Source organism: Pelophylax lessonae (genome assembly GCF_965119305.1).
Source record: "Pelophylax lessonae genome assembly, chromosome: 6".
Lineage (NCBI taxonomy): Eukaryota > Metazoa > Chordata > Amphibia > Anura > Ranidae > Pelophylax > Pelophylax lessonae.
The window spans coordinates 47,338,199-47,355,250 of record NC_138773.1 but is presented as its reverse complement, the minus strand read 5'-3'; the positions used below and the strand labels follow the sequence as shown (position 1 = coordinate 47,355,250).

Sequence of the window (17,052 nt, the reverse complement as noted above, 5' to 3'; positions counted from 1 at the left end):
TGATTGCAGCAGTTAGTAAGAGCAGCGGTCTGACTCCCCAACGTGCACACACCCTCCAGCACACGGCTCTAATCAACCATACTATGCAATCAACAGTGCTGTGCATTGCGCATGAATGTTGTTGATTGGAGTGGTGTACGAGGGAGTGTGTTCCACGTGTGGAAGAGCAGCGGTCCGACTCTCCAAGGTGCACACACCCTCCTGCACACTGCTCTAATTAACACTGCTTTGCATTAAGTGCTAATCAGAGCAGTGTTCAATAGAGTATGTAAGACTGCTGGTAATCAAGGCCACATGTGTGAGAGCAGTGGTCAGACTCTGACATGCACACACCCCCCCAGCACACTGCTCTAATCAACAGTGCTTTGCCTTGGCTTGCTGCAGCACATATAGCACGTTAAAAAAATAAAAAATAAATAAAATGCATTATTATATATCCAGCCTGTTTACATAACATTATTAAATACAGGGGATCAATGGTTGCAGGCTTGTCCTGGGTCAGTACATTTCAGCCAAACATGAGATTTTTGCTTTGAGGCACACAGTTGCACAGATTAAGGGCCGGTTCACATTAGTGCGATCACAGAGATCGCATGTAATTCGGAGCGCACTGCTCCTAAATTACATGTGATCTCTGTGCGGTGCAAATTTCAGCCATACACTTTGTATGGCTGAATTTGCACCGCAATCGCACTAAACACGCACCTGACCCTTTTTTTTATCCGCAGCAGAATCGGATCGCATGGTGATCCAATTCGGTGCGAACTTGCAGATCGCACACTGCGATATGTGATCTGATCTGGGGATGTCGTTAACTTTTAATTGACACCCCCTGTGTATCGCATATGGCAGTGTGAACTGCCAGGGGTGCGGATGTGATGCGGGAACACGCTGCATATTCGCAGCATTCCCGCATCGCACAAGTGTGAACCGGGACTAAATACTGTCAATCTGGTATTTTTCTGCCATGGATCTGAGAAAATGTAAGACAGGTGTCCCTTGGCCCTAAGCAACGCTAACTGTAGTTCTCACTAAAAAAATGTGTAATATGGCTGCAAAAGGTGATCTAAAAGTCGCATAAGAGGAAAGGGAAAATTACTTTAGCAAATATACATTGTTCTACAATTGGCTCATATGAATAACTCCCGCTATGTGAGACAATTTTTCACACTGACACAAAAAAGCAGGCCCATAGCAGCATACACATTTTTTTTTTTTTTTTTTGCATTTTAGGTCAAGATGTAGCACCGTACCTGCTCAGAGTTGGCAGTAATTGGTCCCCCCACATTTGGCGGTGGTACTGCCGGGGCGATGTATGGTGCCTGAGTGGGGGGAATGGTGGAGAATGTTCCAGTGTTGGGCCGCTGTTGGGTCTGAGTAGAATGCATGTTCATAGCTGGATCCACTTCTGGTACACTCTGTCAAAAGCAACAACATGAAATGTCATACATCTCCCAAAAACAATCAGCAGCAGCCATTTGATCTTTGCAGGCCATAGTGCCACCAACTTAGGCTAGGTACACACTATCAGTTTTTTCTCATTCAACCCAGCAGGTTGAACAAAAAAAGAAAACTGAGGCGCTCACTGTACTTACATAAGAACAAAATATGATCTGCCACACATAGAAAAGTGTCTAATTGCCTCCATCCCTAATGTATATATGCATACCGATAGCGGTCCAGCTTTGCACATGGTACACATACCCTGTTTCCCTGAAAATAAGCCCTACCCCTAAAATAAGACCTAGCATGATTTTCAGGGATGGCTGCAAAATAAGCCCTACCCCAAAAATAAGCCCTAGTAAAATCCTTGATCTCAGCCCCTCCCTCTGTAGTATTCAGAGAGGGAGAGTAGAGCTCCAGAGGGTCACGTGAGCGCCCAGCGGCACTGTAAATAAGGTATTTTCCACAATAAAGTTACAAAAGGAGACACACTGCATATTATATAATCTTTTTTTTACAAAATAGATTACATAATTTTACAATGACTTTATCCAAGGTTTATTTTTGGGATTACAGAATGTCATAATGCTGATTTATGAGCTGACAGGGGGAGAGAACTTTTTTTTTTTACGTTTTATTGTTTTATTCTAGGCTTTTTAGAACATAGAGAGGGCTAAATGACACAGCACAAGTACTGTGCTGTCTATAATGCTTTAAATGATCAGGATATTTATTTTAGGGTTACAATCATTTGAAGATAGTCATTCATTGTACATACCGTAAATAAGACATCCCCTGAAAATAAGCCCTAGTGTGGTTTTTGAAGCCAAAATTAATATAAGACCCGGTCTTATTTTCGGGGGAAACACGGTATCTCATGTTTAAAGGGCCACTGGGGAAGCTGACAATCACTGTAATAGCGGCTTCCCCTTTACACACTAACCAAAGGAAGGTTGCTTGCTTGGCACTGCCGCCATTTACAAAACATTTTTTTTTCAATGAACATGTTCTCTGATTGGATGAGGTGGAGAGGAGGGGTGGTGACATCACAATTTCTACCTTATCCAATTAGAGAACGTCTTGTATGACAATGATTGTCAGCTTCTCCAGCGACCCTTGGGGTATGAGATATGGATACTCATGCTGGACCAATGTAAGTATGCAATAACGATCATACCTGGAGTTCAACTTCAAGCTGGTCATACATGGCTTCAATTTTGGCTGATTCCTGCTGATCAAGTGAAATTTGGGCTTAGGGTAGCCCTGCAGACACTACCCGGCACAACAAACTTTAAAGTGGAATTAAACACTGATATACAGTATATTAAGTATACAGTATCTCACAAAAGTGAGTACACCCCTCACATTTTGGAAATATTTTATTCTATCTTTTCATGTGACAACACTGAAGAAATTACACTTTGCTACAATGTAAAGTAGTGAGTGTACAGCTTGTATAACAGTGTAAATTTGCTGTCCCCTCAAAATAACTCAACACACAGCCATTAATGTCTAAACTGCTGGAAACAAAAGTGAGTACACCCCTAAGTGAAAATGTCCAAATTTGGCCCAATTAGCCATTTTCCCTCCCCGGTGTCATGGGACTCGTTAGTGTTACAAGGACTCCGGTGTGAATGAGGAGCAGGTGTGTTATATTTGGTGTTATCGCTCTCACTCTCTCTTACTGATCACTGGAAGTTCAACATGGCACCTCATGGCAAAGAACTCTCTGAGGATCTAAAAAAAAAGGAATTGTTGCTCTACATAAGATGGCCAAGACTATAAGAAGATTGCAAAGACCCTGAAACTGAGCTGCAGCACGGTGGCCAAGATCATACAGAGGTTTATTAGGGCAACCATGGCGAGGCCTGTTCCGAGTGAAATCTGTCCTAATAAACCGCTGTATGGTCTTGGCCACCGTGCTGCAGCTCAGTTTCAGGGTCTTGGAAATCTTCTTATAGCCTAGGCCATCTTTATGTAGAGCAACAATTCTTTTTTTCAGATCCTCAGAGAGTTCTTTGTCATGAGGTGCCATGTTGAACTTCCAGTGACCAGTATGAGAGAGTGAGAGCGATAACACCAAATTTAACACACCTGCTCCCCATTCACACCTGAGGCCTTGTAACACTAACGGGTCACATGACACCGGGAGGGAAAATGGCTAATTGGGCCCAATTTGGACATTTTCACTTAGGGGTGTACTCACTTTTGTTGCCAGCGGTTTAGACATTAATGGCTGTGTGTTGAGTTATTTTGAGGGGACAGCAAATTTACACTGTTATACAAGCTGTACACTCACTACTTTACATTGTAGCAAAGTGTCATTTCTTCAGTGTTGTCACATGAAAAGATTTATTAACTTATGTTTTTGTTTCGTAACTTGCTTTATGGCTGTTTTATAAAACTCAATAAAAGTATTGAACGAGAAAAGATATAATAAAATATTTACAAAAATGTGAGGGGTGTACTCACATTTGCGAGATACTGTATATTCAGTTGGCCCACCCTTTGCAGCTATAACAGCTTCAACTCTTCTGGGAAGGCTGTCCAGAAGGTTTAGGAGTGTGTCTATGGGAATGTTTGACCATTCTTCCAGAAGCGCATTTGTGAGGTCAGGCACTGATGTTGGGCGAGAAAGCCTGGCTCGCAGTCTGCGCTCTAATTCATCCAAAAGGTGTTCTATGGGGTTGAGGTCAGGACAGTCAAGTTCCTCCATCCCAAATTCATTCATCCATGTCTTTATGGACCTTGCTTTGTGCACTGGTCCAAATCATTAGGTGGAGGGGGGATTATGGTATGGGGTTTCTTTTCAGGGGTTGGGCTTGGCCCCTTAGTTCCAGTAAAGGGAACTCTTAAGGCGTCAGCAAACCAAGACATTTTGGACAAATTCATGATGCCAACTTTGTGGGAACAGTTTGGGGATGGTCCCTTCCTGGTCCAACATGACTGTGTACCAGTGCACAAAGCAAGGTTAACCACTTGCCGACCAGTCACTGGGACTGTACTGCAGAAAGTGGCTCGATTCCGTCCAGCGACGTAGACCTACGTTGCTGGACTCCCCCCCTTGTGGGCGGCACTCGCGCGCCGCCGGAGGCTCGCTCCCGCTGTTTTCAGTCACAGCGGGAGTCGGGCCAGGGGAGGAGCGGCGGTGATCACCGCCAATCTTCCCCGATCGTCGGGGAATCAAGTCTGGAGATCCGCCTGCTTCTGTAAACAAAGCGGGCGGATCTCCTAAGTGACAAACAGTGACAGATAGCTGAACATGCGATCTGTCCCTGTGTCACTCAGTCACCTCCCCCCACACACGTTAGTAAGCACCAGGCATACATTAACCCCTCCCTCTCCAATAAAATTAACCCCTTCCCTGCCAGTGTCATTTTTACAGTAACAGTGCATATTTATAGCACTGATTACTGCAGTAATGTCACTGGGAACCCCAAAAGTGTCAAAAATGTCAGTCAAGGGTCCGATCTGTCCGCCGCAATGTCGCAGTCCCCCCCCCAAAAAAAAAAAACGCAGATCGCCGCCATTACTCGTTAAAAAAAAAAAAACACCAAAAATGACAAAAATCTTTCCCTTAGTTAGTAAACGCAATAACTTTTGCGCAAACCAATCAAAATACACTTATTGTGATTTTTTTTACCAAACATAGGTAGCAGAAAACAAATTGGCCAAAAATTTAAAAAAATTTTGATTTTTACATTTTTTTAGGGGGGAATTTCATATAAAAAAAAAATGTGAAAAATATTGTTATTTTTTCAAAATTTACGCTATTTTTTTTTATAGCGCAAAAAGTAAAAATCGCACAGGTGATCAAATACCACCAAAAGAAAGCTCTGTTAGTGGGAAAAAAAGGACGTACATTTCATTTGGGTACGGCGTCGCACGACCGCGCAATTGTCAGTTAGTCGCACAGTGCCGAATCGCTAAAAAGTGGCCCAGACGTAAGACAGCAAAATCCTCCGGTGGTAAAGTGGTTAATAAAGTCATGGATGAGCGTATTTGGGGTGGAGGAACATTTCTAGTTCCCAACCTGCTGACAAGCATATTTTTTTGTCTGGATTCTTAATATTAATATACCTGGAATATCTCACAAGTAATTACCTCATCCCACAAAACGGCCACCATTAATAACCTTCACATTAGCAGAGCACTTAAACTATTAGGTAGATAGAATTTCATTAGGATAATAATATAAGATATATAAGATATGTATTACCGATATTAACCTTCACAAGAAGGTGAGAGGCATTCCATATTATTCTTTCCAAAGTCCAATAAGTTGACTTTGGAAGGCTCTCTGTAAATACCTATAGAGGGACGGCATTGTGCCTGCACTTAGCAGCGTTAATAATGCAGAGCACGCATTAAAGTGAAAGCTGGAAGGGAGTCTGAGCTTCTTAGATGAATTATTTATCTGAGAAGTCAGAGCTTGCTTTCTTTAGCAGATGCTGGCCGGGGCACAAGGACAGGGGCTGCAGAGGGTGCACGGTTCAGATACATGAGGTCATGGGGAGCCACCCTAAACCTTTATTTACCAGCTGTGAGCTCATATTATATTCTGCTGAGAACAAAGCAGCATTTCCCATTCTCCGACATCCTTTTTCTCCTCTCTGTTCAGTTTGAGCCTCCAGAACCCGGACCGGCTATCTGGCAGTGTGGGCGTTTTTCAATAGGGGCGGTGTGAGAGCATTTGTGGGTCAGTGGAGGTTTTTATGTGTGGCTTGACCTTCATTCTGCCTTGTAACAGAGATGGACTAACGACTCGTACACACGCAAGGATTGTTGGCCGTGAATTTTCGGCCAACGTCCGATCGTTGGCTTGTTAGTATGATGATTCCGACAACCGACTGCGACTTTTCGGCCGAACAAAATCTGGTGTGCATGCTGTAAAATTTTTGTTGGCCGTCACCACAACGGCTGAATTTCCGTCAGTCCGTACAGATTTCGGCAGACAAAAATCTGATGAGCAAGACTGGGCATGCTCAGAGAAGAAAAAACACACGGAAAGTAAACCAGAACATGACATCACTTCTGAAGTTGGTTTTTGTTGGCCGAGAAAATTCATGTGCAGTCTAGAGCACATTTCAACCAACACAACAACACTGGACAAAAGTCGACCGATTGGTCGGCCGATAATCGTCGCGTGTGTACGAGGCTTAAGGCAGAATGGGACCCCTAGGCAAGGTATCAGCTTTGACATCCCACCCTTCCCACCACCAGTGCTGGATTTATAAGGGGCAAAAGGGGAAAACTGCCCTGGGCCCCCTGACAGAAGGGACCCCCCTCTATACAAAAATATTATAAAATAAAAAAATACATAAAAATATAAAATGTATAATATTACAAGCTTACTTTTTTTTTTTTTTAATTAAAGGTATTTTGGGAAGAAAGATTTTGCGGGCCATCATCTGCAAAAGTTTTTACTCTGGACTGGTATACTGTGTAGTTATTAAAAATAAATTTTAGCAGCTCAAATGAACTACACACAGAGCGCACATAGAATATCCATCCGAGCGTACTCCTTCATATTTCCTACAATTATCTCCTAGTTTGTGGAAGTGAGATTTTATTTGTGCTTTTCTGTGTAAGAATACCTTGCATTTTCTGTATTTTGCGTTATGCTTCCATGATACTTTGAATTGCCTTCATTTTATGTGAGATATTAAACCGATTCTATATGGCTCTGCTCTGTTGGATGCTTTATTCCTTTATAAAATGAGAATTAAACCCCCCCCCCCAAAAAAAAAACCTTCTCTGTGCAGTAGCCCCGCCCCCCAGTACTTACCTGAGCCCCATTGTGCACGACAGCCTCGGCTCTCCGGGGACTCTCATGCCTCATTGGCTGAGACAGTAGTGGGAGCCACTGGCTCCTGCTACTGTCATTCCCAGCCAGTGAGCCAATGAGGAGAGAGAAGGGGCGAGGCTGAGCCGTGGCTGTGTGTGTGAATAGACATGTAGAGCAGTGGCTCAGGAGCACGCCTGCTTTGGTGCCCCGACAGCAAGCTGCTTGCTCTGGGGGCATTCGGGAGGAGGGAGGGGCCAGGAGCGCAGCTGGAGGACACAAGAAGAGGAGGAGCCAGGCTGCTCTGTGCGAAACCATTAAATAGATCAGGTAATTATAACATGTTTGTTATTTAATAAGGAAAAAAAAAAAAGCCTTTACTATCACTTTAATTGCCCTGGGCCCCCCCCAAGGTCCAAATGTGGCCCTACCATCTCTTTAAATGACATTGTCACCCCATTTGCATTGTCCATACTGGAATGTCCACATCAGTCTCCTCCCGAAACATCCACTAAATCCTAGGCTCTTGCCTAGGTTGCCTTGCCTTGTGATTAATCCAGCTCTGCCTTGTAAAAGCATAATAAAAGAAAATGCAGCAGCCTATGCACATTCTGTAGATGGGCCATCAATACCTAAAAAGAGAAGTGTGGGAAAAGCAAACATACGTACTTATTTAGGTGGATGCAGCACTGGTCTAATGCTTTATTTGCTCCCCACTGCCTCTACACCGAGAACTGAGCGATCAAAGACTGCTGATCACTCAGTTCTCAGTATTCAGTGAGCAGCGAGCCGGTCACTGTCATCCACCCGCTTTCTGTTCTGTCCCTCCATTGCTCATTGGAGCACCGGGCTATGGAGGGGGAGGGAGGGGCTGGCTCAGGCTATAGGTGCTGCGTTGAGAAGCTGACCTGGCTGCCCCTCAGGCATCTGGGTGGATCCTAACATTCGGCCCCTTTCACAAGAGCGGTTGTTCTGCCGTTGGTAAAAGCATGTTTTGTTATTTTGAAATTCCAACGCTCTTGGCACAAAGATTACTCAAATTTGTACACTGCGATTACTTGCGTTTACATGCAGCTGCGTTTAGCTGCGGTAGTAAATCCTTGCCTTTTGTATAGCAACAGTTTACTTATTTTTTCTTTGTATGGAGATTAACTGTGTTTATATACAGATAGCTGCGGCACATCGCTCCTGGACGCTGTCAACTTTATTTTTCTTAAATGCACCAAACGGTATGTTGTGAAAACGTTGCAGTGTGTGAACGGGGCCATAGGGATGGATGGTCTGCATTTAGCTTGGGGTAGAGAAGTTCCTCTATCCGCAGTTAAAAGCTGAAATCTAACTGCTTGTGTGAAAGGGGCTTTAAAGTTGGGATCCTTGCAGAGCCTGGACTGGCTGAGTGACGTCAGCTGGCAATGGGCTTTAGCCCGCTGTAGGCTGAATTTGGGTCACAAGAGTGCAGAACTAAATGCATTCCTGTGACCCACAGACGAAGTAGGGCCAAAAGAGCTTTGACCCTACTTCTCCTTTAACCTCCCTAGCGGTGTTCCCGAGTGTGGCTCGGGGTTAAATTTCAGTGCCAAAAGCCACACTTGGGTTACCGCTAGGGAGATCGCTGGATCCTGTAAGAGAGGGTACTCACCTTGTCCCCGGGATCCAGCGATGTATCCTCGCAGTGTGCGGTGGCCGGATCTTCCTCCCGATGCTCTGAGTGCCCGGGCTCCTGCTGCTGTCAATTACAGCCAGTGAGGAGAGCGCAGGGGAGCCAGCTCGGGAGTGAGACCACATGAGTGCCCCCATAGCCAGTGGCTTGCTAAGGGGGCACTCAACAGGGGGGAGGAGCTATGAGTGCTAGTGTTGGACCCGAGAACAGAAGGATCCGGAATGCTCCATGCAAAACCACTGCACAAAGCAGCCAAGTATAACATGTTTGTTATTTTAAAAAAAATAAAAAAATTGTAGCTGTTCTAACCCTTACCCTCTGTGGTGTGTGTATAGGAGACAGCGCATCCAGATCTGCCATAGGAAACTCTATTCCTTTCCTCTTCAGCTCTTCATAAATATGCACAACTCCAGTCAGGTCAGGACTGCTCCGGAAAGCATCTGCCCAAGCCTGCAGAGGATGGAACAAGTACTTTTTTTTTCACTGCTTACAAAATGTCACATTTAAAATGATCTCAAAGTGTCTCTTTACCACATTAACCCAAAATCTATACCCTACATGGGAACCCAGACATGGAGATTTAATAAAACTGGAGAACAAAGAATCTGGTGCAGCTGTGCATGGCAACCAATCAGCTTCTAACTTCAGCTTGTTCAATAGGGGCTCTTTCACACAGTCCGGTCGGTGAGGCGGACTCCGTTTCTGAGAGGGGGATCGATCCGCCGATCCCCCGCTGAGCAGGTGGATGGCAGGTGTGTCTCTGCGCTGTGTGCGGAGACGGAGGTCTCAGGTCCCCATGCATCTCTATGGGGGAATCGGATGGGAACGGACCATCTGCCCCTTCTAATCTGATCCGATCCGCTGGACTGATGGAAACCCTATTGTCCAGATTTGACGGGTCGGATGTCAGCGGACATGTCTCCGCTGACATCCAATGCCCCATAGACATGCATGGGGTGACCGTTCAGATCCGCCAAAAAAACTGACAGGCAGATCTGAACGGTCCGCCTGTGTGAAAGGGGCCTTAAGCTTTGACAACAAGCCTAGGTTCACACTGAGGCCGGTTAACCACTTTAGGACCAGATTTGCCCCCTTTCTGACCAGGCCCTATTTTGCGATTCGGCACTGCGCTACTTTAACGGACAATTGCGCGGTCGTGCGATGGTGTACCCAAATAAAATTGACGTCCTTTTTTCCCCACAAACAGAGCTTTCTTTTGGTGGTATTTGATCACCTCTGCAATTTTTATTATTTGCGCTTTAAACCAAAAAATAGCGACAATTTTGAAAAAAAAAAAAAAAAAAACAATATATTATTCACATTCTGCTATATGATATTCTCAAAAAAATTAAAAATCAACATTTTTTAACATTATAGGCCAATTTGTTTTCTGCTACATATTTTTGGTAAAAAAAATTGCAAAAAGCGTATTTTGATTGGTTTGCGCAAAAGTTATCGCGTTTACTAACAAAGGGAAAGATTTTTGTCATTTTTGTTTTTTTTTTAACGCGTAATGGCGGTGATCTGCGATTTTTTTTGCGGTACTGCGACATTGCGGCGGACAGATCGGACCCTTGACTGACATCTTTGACACTTTTGGGGGTACCAGTGACATTACTGCAGTAATCAGTGCTATATATATGCACTGTTACTGCAAAATGACACTGGTAGAGAAGGGGTTAACTTTATTTGAGAGGGAGGGGTGGTGTGTGTCCCTAGGGGCGTGATTCTAACTGTGATTGGCTGTGGCTTGAAGTGTAGGAACAGTGATCAACGGTCCTACATAGTAGAACCGTATGATCACCATTCCTACACAGGGGAGAATGACAGGCGGCTTTGTTTACATTAGCCGCCTGACTTTCTCCCTTTGCAGCGACGATCGGCGAGTGACCGGTGGACATCGGGTCCGCCGGTCACATGCACATGCAACAAAAAACAGATGAAAGATCGTCCGATAATCTGATCGTGTGTACGAGGCTTTAGTTCTGGTTCACATATATGCGATGCGGGAACTCTGTGAATCCACTGCGGGTTCCCGCATCGAACTTGATTTGCAGGCAGTTCACACTGCCATATGCAAATTGCTGGGGGTGTCAATACAAAGTTAACGACACCCCCAGATCACTTCACATATCGCAGTGCAAACTGTCAGTTCAGACATGAATCGGATCGCATTGGTGTGAACACCCGTGTGATCCGATTCTGCTGCAGACCCAAAAAAGGGTCCTGTGCATGTTGTGTCCGAATCCAATGTGAATTCAGCCATACAATCTGTATGGCTGAATTAGCATTGCACAGACATCGCATGTGATTTGCAGAGCAGTGTGCTCTGAATCACATGCGATGTCTGTCATCGCATATTGTGAACCGGGACTTAAAATCGTACAATACGATTTCAACTTCAGTCCAACTTCTGGGGCAATTTCACAGACATCTCAGTTACTGCACAGATGTCTATTGAAATCGCCCCCCCAAAGTCGTTTGGGAATCAGTGCGGCACCGCAAAGTTGGCGTCGTGCCAATTTCAGACGGTGCCATTGCCGGCAATTTGCTTGATTTGACATGTCAAACTGCATGTCAAAAACTGACCAAAGTGAACGTGGGCTAAAACCTGGAAGCTGATTGGTTACTATGAACAGCTGCACCAGATTGTGTGTGCGCCAGTTTTAGTAAATTTCCCCCGTAGTGTTCACAATCATTTTAGTTAGTTATAAAAAGATCAGGCACATGCCGCAACCCTGATAAGTAATTGTATGGTGACGGAAGAGTTTATTATGTAGATGTATTCCTATTCTATGTGCTTAAAATGTAACAATTTCTGTTTAACAGTTAAAGAGTAATTCCATTTTATTGAGAAAAAAAACCTTCCCCTCTGGGTGATCTCTGTACATTGCAGGGATATTAAACTTTGTTGCAGATTGCAAACTTTTTTTATTCTGAAGAATGTGTCCATGCGCAAATTTTATGTGAATGGGAGTGATTTTATAATTAGCAATCACAGCTGCACCTGCAGGGCTCTAATGAGGAAAGTGGCAGAGTCTGCATCCCTTTGGATGTGATTTCCCTTTGGGAGTATCTCACCAAAAATGACATTTTTGTTACAGGGGGTTTTTAAAATCAAATTTGTATCTTAGTGCAGACTTCTGGGAAAATAAGTAAGCCGATTACACAAGCAAGAAATGACATTTGTAGGGGGGTTTCTATACACCCTTTGTGTACAGAACTCCTCCAGGCAGCCATATTGCATTTTACAGAAAATTATAGCACTGCAGATTAAAAAGGTAAGTTTACTTTTATTAACATTTAATTACAATATGACTTGTGTTGCCATTGTATATGAGATTGTGTGTATATGTATATGTATATGTATATGTATATATATATATATATATATATATATATATATATATATCTATACCTCCAGCACCCCTTGCCATTACATACATTCAGTCCTGGAGGTGCCGGAACTGCGTTCCCCCGCGTTCCCGCTGAAAAAAAGCTATATATATATATATATATATATATATATATATATATATATATATATATACACACAGGGCTTTTTTTCAGCGGGAACGCGGGGGAACGCAGTTCCGGCACCTCCAGGACTGAATGTATGTAATGGCAAGGGGTGCTGGAGGTGTGCTGCAGGGTCTGTTGATGCTGGTTGCTGGGGATCTAATGTCACTGGAGGGAATCTATTATTGCAGGGGGGTCTGTTGCTGGGGAGATCTGTTGTTACTGGCAGGAGATCTATTGTTGCTAAGGGTGGGTCTTATGTTGCTGGGGGGTCAGTCGTTTCTGGGAGGGATCTACTGTTGAGGAAGAGGTCTATTGTTGCTGGGTGCTGGAACATCTGCTGTTGCTTCCAGGGGTCTATTGTTGCTGAGGAAGGGGGTCATATTTTCTTGTAGGTGGTCCATTGTTGCTGGGGGGATCTATTCTTCCAGAGGGTCTGCTGATGCTGGCTGCGAGGAGATCTGTTGTTGCTGCTAGGGAGGGGGGTGTTTTGTTGTCAGTGGTCCATTGTTGCTGGCTGCAGGGTATCTATTCTACTGCTTTTCTTGTTATCATTAACAAGCTCAATACAAATTAGTTAGTACCACAAATGTATACTGTATTATCTAAAAGGGGTGGTCTTGGGAGGTGGGTAATGGGTGGAACCAAGAAACGGTGCTCAGAGGTGGGTAGGGGCAGAGAGAAGGGGTGACTTGAAAAGGGGGAGTTCCTACACCTATTCTCTGTGAAAAAAAGCCCTGTATATATATATATATATATATATATATATATATATATTTTTTTTTTTTTTTTTTTTTTTTTTATTTGCTAAATTTTTTTCCCCACAAAAGTGGAGTTACCCTTTAAAGCAGAACTAAGGTGAAACTTTTCTTTTCACATTTTAGATAGATGAGGGGAGGGAGGGTTACAACCCCTGTCAGTTTTTTTTTGCCATCTGTGTCCTATTGGGGGGATTCCTCTTCACTTCCTGTCCCATAGCCAAAAAGGGAAGTGAAAGAATATTCCTACAAAGTGAAGAAATCCCTGGTTGTCGCCAGAACTAGTGTCCTCATTGGAAGATTTTTGCCTATATTTTTCCTCTGGTGACACAATTTGGGATTTACTTTCACTTTGTATTATTGAAGGAACAGTGAATATTTTTAGTATGGATTACCGTAGTAATGTCACTGGTACCCCCAAAAGTGTCAAAAATGTCAGTCCAATCTGTCCGCCGCAATGTCGCAGTCCCACAAAAAATCGCAGATCGCCGCCATTACTAATAAAAAAAAACAATAAAAATGACATACATTTTTCCCGTAGTTAGTAGACGCGATAACTTTTGCACAAACCAATCAAAATACGCTTATTGCGATTTTTTTTACCAAAATATGTAGCAGAAAACAAATTGGCCTAAAATGTTAAAAAATTTTGATTTTTAAATTTTTTTTTGAGAATGTCATATAGCAGAATGTGAAAAATATTTTCAAAATTGTCGCTCTTTTTTTGTTTATAGCACAAAAAATAAAAATCGCACAGGTGATCAAATACCACCAAAACAAAGCTCTGTTTGTGGGAAAAAAAGGACAACATTTTATTTGGGTACAGCGTCCCACGACCGCGCAATTGTCCATTAAAGTAAGGCAGTGCCGAATCGCAAAATAGGACCTGGTCAGGAAGGGGGCAAATCCTTCCGGTCTTAAAGTGGTTAAATAACAAACATGTTACCTCCTGTGTGCAGTTGGTTTGGTAAGGGCAGCCCGGATCCACCTCTTCTCAGGTCCCTGGCTGGAGCTTCTGGCCTCTCCCTCCTGTCGAGTGTCCCCATAGCAAGCAGCTTCCTATGGGGGCACCCGAGCCAAGCTGCTATTCAGACACGAAGCTGCCATTCGACCTGGCGCTCTCTCTCCTGATTGGCTAACTGACTTTGATTAACAGCCGCGGGAGCCAATGACACCGCGGCTGTGTCTCAGCCAATCAGGAGAGAGAGTCTGGACGGCTGAGGGACTTGTGGACGTCGCTGGAAAGAGAGGGGGCTCCGGTAAGTATTGGGGGGGGGGCTACTACACCCAGAAGGCTTTTTATCGGAATGCATTCAGATAAAAAACCTTCTGACTTTACAACTCCTCTAACCGCTTTCCGATTGTAGGATGTCATGTGACGTCCTGGACTTTCAGTAAATTTAGCGGGATGATGCTTGCAGCTACAAACATCATCCCGGATATCTTTTTTTTTTTTTCAGCCAGCAATTCCCAACAAAGTAAAAGCCATCCCAGCAGCTAATTAGACGCTGGATTGCTTTTACAGGTGGTGGGAGGGGACGACCCCCCCCTTCCCGCCACCCACCTGGGCTTCTCAGGGCTCTCCATTCTGATCCAGTGGTGCTTCCGGTTAATCACAGAGAAGGCCGGGGACAGCTCCATGGTACTGGGAAGCCGGAAGCGACAGCATTATGTCACTTCCAGTTCTGCCAGATGTAAACACTGACATTTTTTCCCCTGGTAAGCATGAGATCAATAGTTTTGTTTTTTTTTTGATCTCATGCTTTTCAGGGTAGAGGAGAGATCTGGGGTCTTAAAGACCTCCGATGTCTCCATAAAGAGGAACTGTCATGCCTTTTTTTTTATCACAAGGTTTGTTTACATTTCTTGTGATAGAAATAAAAGTGATTTTAAGAGCCGGTTCACATAGGCGCGACCAGACTTGCTGGGGCGACCTGTGAAGTCGCGTTGCGCAGCTCGCACCGCGACCTCGGAGCGGCATGCACGGACTTCATATCACTGAAGTCAATGCAGGTCGCTCCAGGTCACCCCAAAGTAGTACAGGACCCTTTTTCTAAGTTGGAGTGACTTGTGTCGCTCCTATTAGAACAAGTCCTGTGCTAATCTATGGCAGGCGACCCGCGGCGACTTGTCAGGTGACCAGGTCGCCTGACAAGTCGCCCCAGTGTAAAAAAATAAAATAAAGGGACAGTGTAAAAAAATTAAATAAATACAATTTTTTAAAGCACCCCTATTCCTTTATGCTCAGATAGGTTGTACACACATATGTAAATGGCGTTCGCACCACACTTATGAGGTATCGTTGCAAATGTTATAGTGAGAGAAATAATTATAGTGCTAGGCCTCCTCTGTAACTCTAAAAAGGAAACCTGCAACATTTTTTTTAAGCGTTGCCTATGGAAATTTTTAAGTATCAGAGCTTGTCGCTATCCCACGAGTGTGCGCAATTTTAAAGCATGATAAGTCAGGTACCTATTTACTCACCATCATCTTTTATATTGTAAAAAAAAAATTGGGTTATTGAGTATATAGTGTTTTTTTGCCTTAGAATTCATTAATTTATTGTTTAAAATTAGTTTATTGTTTAAAAAAAGAAATTGCATTTGAACAATCGCTGCTCAAATACCGGGTGACATAAAAAATTGCAACTGACCACTGCACTCTGGGAGCACCCAAACTTCTTTTTTTTTTTTTTTTTTTAATTTTTCACCCAGCCCCCCTTAATATGCTGCCAAGCTTGGTATCCAAATGATCCAAAAAACTGATGTGAATGTACAATGTATATGTAAAGCGCTGCGTAAATTGACAGCGCTATACAAGTACCTGAAATAAATAATAATAAAATAATAAATAAATCTATCATCAGATTTGAACATTGTAACACTGCACACTATTGGGGGCATGGCTTCGGGGGGGGGGGGGGGGGTGATGAGCAGTGTGCCATCACTGCAATGACCATATGATGTCCAGCAGCGATCGGTGGTGCGGTGTGTCACTCTGACTCACCGCATCTCCGATCCCGGTAAAGAGCCTAATGCCGATCAGCAGGCTCTCCTGATAGGGGGGGGGGGGGGTCTGCGCTGGTAATCAGAGCACTGATTACCAGTGCAGACCCTTGGGGGGGTGCCAATAGAGCCACCAGGGATTGCCCACCCATGGCCAGAAGAGTTGAAGCGGTTATAGCTGCAAAGGGTGGGCCAACTCAATATTGAACCCTACAGACTAAGACTGGGATGCCATTAAAGTTCATGTGTGTGTAACAGTGTTCATTTTGGCAGCAAATTTCAATTTAGTTTTAGTCTTAGTCTTAGGACTAAAATGGCATTTTAGTTTTAGTCCCATTTTAGTCTCCTGCAAGTGTTTTAGTTTTAGTCGTATTTAGTCGTATTTAGGGGGGGGGGGGGGGTGGTGATGAGCAGTGTGCTATCACTGCAATGCAATGAGCCTTTGCTGGACTTGAATATCTTTATTGTGCAGCCGTTATTTGGACGGCGGCTTACAGTATGATCAAGAGTACCGTAATTGAATCAAACTCAATTAAATTGAATTTGAACCCCTGCTCTATGCACTTTGTATGCGGTGAAAAACCACATCATAATATTTTTTGATCCCACTGTTGATCTTTATTGTTCACATAAGACTGTTATCAATTATTTTGTTTAATTTTTTGTACATTATATATAGATTTGATATAATTGGGATTATTTATATCTTAGAGTGCTGCATTTCTCTATATTTACTATACGGCAGGGGTGTCAAACTCAATTTAATTGTGGGCCGCATCAGCATTATGGTCGCCCTCAAAGAGCCAGTTGTGTCTGTAAGACTAGATTTCCAGAACAACCCTTCCCTTACATCAGAAGCCAAGAGTCCTCCACCCTCTCCTA

The 17,052-nt window shown here is 43.7% G+C and overlaps 1 protein-coding gene across 9 annotated transcripts in view; it reads right to left on the bottom strand.

The window, feature by feature from the left end:
* Nucleotides 1-17,052, bottom strand: part of TOM1L2 (target of myb1 like 2 membrane trafficking protein) — a 111,841-nt gene that overhangs the window by 48,329 nt on the left and 46,460 nt on the right. For 6 of the 9 annotated variants that reach the window (XM_082260687.1, XM_082260688.1, XM_082260689.1 and 3 more), the window contains exons 5-6: nt 9,204-9,338; nt 1,254-1,418 (exon numbers count right to left, since the gene is read on the bottom strand). In XM_082260687.1, the coding sequence (XP_082116813.1) occupies nt 1,254-1,418; nt 9,204-9,338 (300 nt within the window). The remainder of the gene's footprint in view (nt 1-1,253; nt 1,419-9,203; nt 9,339-17,052) is intronic. The other 3 variants (XM_082260692.1, XM_082260694.1, XM_082260695.1) reach the window with 1 other exon arrangement.